This window comes from Capricornis sumatraensis, chromosome 8, assembly GCF_032405125.1.
Source record: "Capricornis sumatraensis isolate serow.1 chromosome 8, serow.2, whole genome shotgun sequence".
NCBI lineage: Eukaryota > Metazoa > Chordata > Mammalia > Artiodactyla > Bovidae > Capricornis > Capricornis sumatraensis.
This window is the reverse complement of record NC_091076.1, coordinates 91,520,690-91,528,062: the sequence shown is the minus strand read 5'-3', so window position 1 is coordinate 91,528,062 and position 7,373 is coordinate 91,520,690. Positions and strand designations below refer to the sequence as shown.

Sequence of the window (7,373 nt, the reverse complement as noted above, 5' to 3'; positions counted from 1 at the left end):
AGAGAGACAACTCAAAGTGATTATGAAAAGAAGAAAGTAAGATAAAAAATAATCAGTATATTGAAAAGATACATGGTTATGAAGACTATCATGAAGATAAGTATCAGAAACTAAAGAAAAAGTCATGAGGATTTTTCCCCTAAAATACATGTAGAGAGGAGGTGAAGATCTAGATTTCAAAGTCAAAGCCAAGATGCTCCATTATAGTGATGCAGGAAGCTGGTGCATCACCCACACAGATAGGAAGGGGAGAATCAGGGTGAGGTCCTCTACATTCCATCAAGCTGATTCATGAGCTTTTATATAGGCAGATGAATAAGAAAAAAAAATTGATAATAGACTTCTGGCTTTCAGCATCATTTGGAAGTGAATTTGTCCAAGGAACAGCCAGGTTGATATGTGAGATGGTGGTTCTTCAGTGAGATTTTCAGCAGCAGGAAGGCTGGCAGCAGGTGGACACACAGCTGGGGTGGCAGCAGGTGGTCCTACAGCAGACAGGGTGGCAGCAAGGCTGGCAGCAGCTGGATCTGCTGCATATTTGTCCACCACTGCTGGACCCACAGCACGAGGGCTGGCAGCAGATGGTCACACAGCTAGGGCGGCAGCAGGTGGTCTGACAGCAGACAGGGTGGCTGCAAGGCTGGCAGCAGCTGGATCCACAGCTCTGGGCTTGGCACCCAGGCAGGCAGCAGCATGTGGGGTGGTAGCAGGTTCTATGGCAGTACACGGGTGCACAGGAAGCTGGCTGACAGCAGTTAGAACCACCGCAGGTTTGTCCACAGCTGCTGGATCCACAGCAGGTGGGCTGACAGCAGCTGGTCACACAAGTAGGTTTGCAGCAGGTGGTTTCAGTGATTTGACAGCAAGTTTGGGGGCAGGAGGGCTGACAGCAGCTGGACTCACAGCAGGTGGGCTGGCAGCAGGTGGTCGCACAGATAGGCTTGAGGCAGGTGGTCCTGCAGCTCGTGGTCTGACAGACAGGATGGCAGCAAGGCTGGCAGCAGCTGGACCCACCGCAGGTGGGCTGGCAGCAAGTGGTCACACAGGTAGGTTTGTAGCAGGTGGTCCTACAGCAGGTGTTTTCACTAGTCTGATAGCAAGTTGGGGGGCAACAAGGCCGACAGCAGCTGGACTCACAGCAGGTGGGCTGGCAGCAGGTGGTCACACAAATAGGCTTGAGGCAGGTGGTCCTGCAGCAGGTGGTCTGACAGCAGGCAGGGAGACAGCAAGGCTGGCAGCAGCTGGACCCACCACAGGTGGGCTGACAGCAGGTGGTCACACAGGTAGGTTTGCAGCAAGTGGTCCTGCAACAGGTGGTTTGACAGCATGTTGGGGGGCAGCAGGGCTGACAGCAGCTGGACTCACAGCAGGTGGGCCGGCAGCAGGTGGGTTGACAGCAAGGGGAGCAGCAGGAATGGGTCATGGTGTCAGGTGTGGAGGGGTGGCTTCTGAGCAGAGACAAATTTCTCAGAATCTGAATACCTCTTCTCTACTAGACCTTTTATACTCTGGTTCCCAAATTTAGGACCAATGAACAGAATTTTCCTTGTTATTATTTATAACTTTTTTCATGATCCATGGAAAATTGCCTAAGGAGGAAGTGTTCCCTAACTGTTCTGAAAATAGGATTATTCTCCTAGTTAATATTAAACCATAGGAACTTATTTCCAGAAACGGGAGAAACCATCAACATCCATACCCTTATTTAAGTATGAATCATCATTTCTCAAGGCAGAATTCATCCTTTTGTCACCAGTCAGTTCAGGATAATTTGTAGAAAATTTCAGAGCCGTTGTCCCCACCTACGTTTTCCTCTTGGAGCTGCTTATATTGGGATTCACCCCTCAAGATAGGTGAAACAAAAGTGATGAATTCAACTCATATTTTAATACCTTCTGAATTAAAGTTACTTTTTAACAAGGCTTTCATCTATGCCACACAAAATTCAATGACTGATAAATCTATGAGTAGGAAGCTTTTCCACTTGGTATCTCATTTTCTAAAAACAAGAGACTGAGCACAGAAGAATTGATGCTTTTGAACTGTGGTGTTGGAGAAGACTCTTGAGAGTCCCTTGGGCTGCAAGCAGATCCAACTAGTCCATCCTAAAGGAGATCAGTCCTGGATGTTCATTAGAAGGACTGATGTTGAAGCTGAAACTCCAATATTTTGGCCACCTGATGCAAAGAGCTGACTCACGTGAAAAGACCCTGATGCTGGGAAAGATCAAGGGCAGGAGGAAAAGGGGATGACAGAGGATGAGACGGTTGGATGACATCACTGACTCAATGGACATGAGTTTGAGAAAACTCCGGGAGTTGATGATGGACAGGGAAGCCTGGCGTGCTGCAGTTCATGAGATCGCAAAGAGTGGGACATGACTGAGCAACCGAACTGAATTGAACTGAACTCACTATATTAAACATTATCTTTCCTTGCTTAACTCCAAATCTGTTGACAGACCTGATAACAAACTTGATCTGGGGACGCTATCTTTATTAATATATTTAACGGCAAAGGGAATTGTTTCAAAGCTGTTAATTTGACAACTAAAATATTTTTCTTTGAATTGTAGTTTCCAAGAAAGGCTATGGAGGATGGCAAAGTGGGTAAAGGTGGACAAATGTATGGTGGAGAAAACCATACCTTTGATGATGATCATTCCGTGGTGTATACAGAAATCTAAATATAATATGTTGCAAGCAAAACTCAATGTTATAAGCCAATAAAATATACAAATGTCAATAAATTATACATGCAGGAACAAAAGGGACAACAATGACCCAGTGGAGCAAAGCATAATATTTTGGATATTTAGCAATTTCCATATTCGTAACATTTTGAAAGAAAGAGCACATTTATTTCACTGATTAACACTGTGGCTCCTGATACTTCACTGGCTCTGACTTGACTGCAATTATGGATTTCTGATGCCTCTGCTGCTGGGCATCCTGGTCTTGGTGGCAAAGTTGTATAAACCCCCGGTTAGTAGATCCAGTATCTGGGTAATAGCACTACCAGTTCATCCAGTCAAATAATCTGCTGCTGTCCATTCAGTCAGAATGGAATCATAGCAGAAGTGGGATGGGTTGAATATTATCTTTCCCTTCTGTGCCTCTGCCCTGAGAATGGCTCTTAAACGATGGGAATCAACATGGACTCACTTGAATAAAGGAGAACTCCACGTTTACTAGCTTGGAACTTGAACTAGCAGTAATTTGTAATAGGGCTGAGTAATTGGGATGTTGGGATGTTGGTTTGAAACAGTGACCACTTGTATTTTGAACAATCTGAAGCCATGTGCCTTAAATCCAGTTATATTGCTTAGCTTCTTCATAAGTTATGAGTGTGTTAGATGCTGATTTTGCCACCAGCCACTTTGCTAAAGTATATTGAGGTCTGAATTTTGGTGCATTACCGTATCCATATTTGGATCTAAGTATTGTCCAAATAGCAAGAATTGTTATTGTGTGTCGGTTTTGGGTACAAGAAGTTACATGTCATTAAGGCTAAAGAATGATAATGTTCAGAGTATCAAATAACACATTTTGGAAAGTATAAGAGGGAGCAGATGGGATGAAGATAAAATAAGAAAAGAAAGGCAAATGCTCCTTTTCAGGCATAAATGATTAAATAAAGATAAGTAAGCATACTCTTTAAATACCAAAGCTAACCAGATGCCGCGTCAAAATGTCTGATAATTTCCCATTAAACATGATAAACAGCAGCTAGAAAATAATCTTGGGCATGATGATGACATCTCCTCGTCAGGGTATACAGCAGGATTTGGGAGAACCTCACTCTCCTGGAAACCCAGAACCCACACCCTCTGACACCATGGTCAGCTCCTGTTGTGGCTCCGTCTGCTCTGACCAGGGCTGTGGCCGAAGTCTCTGCCAGGAGACCTGCTGCCACCCCAGCTGCTGCCAGACCACATGCTGTCACCCCAGCTGCCATGCATCCAGCAGCTGCATCTCAAGTTGCTGCTACCCCCTGTTGCTACAGTTCCAGTTGCTGTGTCCCCAGCTGTGGAGTGTCTGGCTGCTGCTGCCCAGCCTGCTGCCAGACTGCCTGGTGTCTCCCAACATGAAGGATTTTCTTGTTGTTGAACTTCATTCCTCACCCCAGCCCCGAGTCAACCACCAGTATTCCAGTGTAGTCATCTTTTTTTTTTTTACATTTCTTTTGACCGCAGCATCTGGACTGGCTCTGATCTGTCACTGTGTTTGTCCATCCCATTGATCATGCCACCAAAAAACTGTTTTAAAAGAAGCAGTTTAAACTGAGTACCACAGAGACTCTCCAGATTCTGTGCCTATTACCTTGACATTCAGGCAGATGATCAAATGTCTACTCTAGTTCATGGGGACAGGCTCCTAATCCCATGACTGCTGTGCATGACCTGGCCTTTGCAGTGAGTTCTGTGTGATGGAACAACTATGTGACCATAAACATTTGGTATCAGAAACATTTTTGGCCCTTTATTTTGTTAGTGTTGATCATGAACTGGAGATAAACTTGTATTTCTGTCATGTGAACAAAGAAAACTGACTTTACATAGCAATCAAACCCTGTATTAGAGAAAATGCTAAATAATGACTCCGCCCCCCACCACCAAAAGTAGATTCCCCTCCTTGCCTGCAAGTTTATTGAGAGAAAACAAGAGCTTCCTTTCTACTACAGGACCACTCTGCAAGGTCCTTTTGGGAAGAATTAAGTCAAATGTGACCCAATTCCCATTACAATGTAACTCACAATGAAATCTTGGATTCAAAAGGAAGACACATGTCAGGCAGAGTGTATTGGTGATATTGACGAGAAAGAGAAATCATTCTGTTGAAGACAGGTAAAGTATAGAGATTGATTCTTAGAAATAAAACGTGTCATGTATGAAAATTCACGGGATAGTGTATAATTTACAACCGCATAAGACAAAGTGATGGAGTGAATCAGAAAGAAGTAGAGTGTGAGTAATCTTATAATGTAATTACGATTTTAAAACTACTCCCTCAAAACACATTACGATCATTCTAAGGAGGAGGGGTATTTCCTAGCTGTCTTCCTGCCTTCAGGCAAAACACCAACCATCTCCAAACAAACAAATGGCTGTAGAACTGTGGCCCAATTAGATCAAAATCTCTAACACCTGTTCTTGTCTTCACTTTGTGACTTCTTACTGTATATGAATTTATGTCTATATAAATTGTAACTTTCTTTTTATCATAAATGCTTTCGAGCTATGTTGAAACTAAGTGCAAAAAACCTTTTATACATAGTTAAAATTTATAAAATCACAATTATAGCAGAGACTTTAACACCCTATTTTATTTAATTTATTTATTTTAGAATGGTCATTTTAAGGAGAAAAATAAGGAAATAGAGAATGTGAGTAGAACCATTATCAACTTAGATGTAATTGATATTTATATGCACTCTGAGGTGACTCAGTGGTAAAGAATCTGCCTGTGATACAGGAACCACAGGAGATGCAGCTTCAATCCCTGGGTCCAAAAGATCCCCTGAAGCATCTTTTCATGTGTTTGTTAGCCATCCGTATGTCTTTGGAGAACATCACTCATTATTAGAGAAATGCAAATCAAAACCACAATGAGGTACCACTTCACACCAGTCAGAATGGCTGCGATCCAAAAATCTGCAAGCAATAAATGCTGGAGAGGGTGTGGAGAAAAGGGAACCCTCCTACACTGTTGGTGGGAATACAAACTAGTACAGCCACTATGGAGAACAGTGTGGAGATTCCTTAAAAAATTGCAAATAGGACTGCCATATGACCCAGCAATCCCACTGCTGGGCATACACACCGAGGAAACCAGAATTGAAAGAGACACATGTACCCCAATGTTCATCGCAGCACTGTTTATAATAGCCAGGACATGGAAACAACCTAGATGTCCATCAGCAGATGAATGGATAAGAAATCAGTGGTACATATACACAATGGAGTATTACTCAGCCGTTAAAAAGAATACATTTGAATCAGTTCTGATGAGATGGATGAAACTGGAGCCGATTATACAGAGTGAAGTAAGTCAGAAAGAAAAACACCAATACAGTATACTAACACATATATATGGAATTTAGAAAGATGGCAATGATGACCCTGTATGCAAGACAGCAAAAAAGACACAGATGTGTATAGCGGACTTTTGGACTCAGAGGGAGAGGGAGAGGGTGGGATGATTTGGGAGAATGGCATTGAAACATGTATACTATCATGTAAGAATCGAATCACCAGTCTATGTCTGATGCAGGATACAGCATGCTTGGGGCTGGTGCATGGGGATGACCCGGAGGGTTGTTGTGGGGAGGGAGGTGGGAGGGGGGTTCATGTTTGGGATCGCATGTGCACCCGTGGTGTATTCATGTCAATGTATGGCAAAACCAATACAGTATTATAAAGTAAAATACAGTAAAAATAAAAAGTTTAAAAAAAGAAAAAAAGAAAGATCCCCTGGAGAAGGAAATGGCAACCCACTGCAGTATTCTTGCCTGGGAAATCATATGGACAGAGGAGCCTTCCAGGCTATAGTCCATGGGATTGAAAGAGTTAGACATGACTGAGCAGGCATGCCTGACAAACTTTTCATAATTTTCATATATATATCTATATATCTCCAGGATGTTCACAAACATATAGATTACAAAGAAAACTCTTATAGTGGAATAATATAAACTTCTCTCTTACCCGAATGCAATGAAATTAGACTTAAATAACTGAAAAAGAGCACGACCAAACATGTTCTTATAGCTTTGCTTTCTTTTTTACCTTCTTCCCTCCTTGCTGAAATTTTGTCTAAGAAACAAGGTGTGTCTATATGCAATAGGGATGGTCTGTTTTGCCATAAAAGTGTACTTCATTTTCCTTATTAAAATAATTTAAAAATTATAGAAAAGTTGCAAGAATAGCTCAAGAAGTGTTCTTCATGACAAAATGATGCTCTGTAACATAAGCCCTGGTGCATATATTCTACCTCAGAGACATTCTCCTCCATAGTCACAATACAGTTCAATTTCAGACTTTTGTTCTTACCAACAATGCTGTAAAGGACATTTTGAGTTTATATCCTGAAGCTCCTGCTTGTGTGTATCTGTTGAATATTTTTCTAGAAGTGAAATTGCTCAATCAAATCTTATAGTTACTGCTGAATTACTTATAAAGAATCTACTCCAGCTTAGACACCTACCATTCTGTGTATGAAAACATCTGTTTCCTTCCAAGCTCTCCAAATTATTAGAGTTTTAAAAATTAGATATTTTATATTTGTCATTTCAAACTATTCACTGTTGTTTTCCCCAGAGCCTAGGGCAAGACCTGGGACATAGTAAGTGTTCAGTATTTGGTTTGCAAATAG

At 42.0% G+C, this 7,373-nt stretch overlaps 1 protein-coding gene across 2 annotated transcripts; it reads right to left on the bottom strand.

Annotated features, from left to right (window-relative positions):
• Positions 1-427: 427 nt before the first annotated feature.
• LOC138082964 (keratin-associated protein 9-7-like) lies at positions 428-1,423 on the bottom strand. Of its 2 annotated transcripts, none has more exons than XM_068976480.1 (2): positions 567-1,423; positions 428-464 (listed from the first exon to the last, which is right to left on the bottom strand). In XM_068976480.1, the coding sequence occupies exons 1-2, from the start codon at positions 1,421-1,423 to the stop codon at positions 428-430; spliced, it is 894 nt and encodes a 297-aa protein (XP_068832581.1). The 2 variants fall into 2 exon arrangements, with proteins under 2 accessions (XP_068832581.1, XP_068832582.1); XM_068976481.1 differs by having other exon boundaries at positions 428-511; positions 626-1,423.
• Between the last annotated feature and the right edge of the window lie 5,950 nt (positions 1,424-7,373).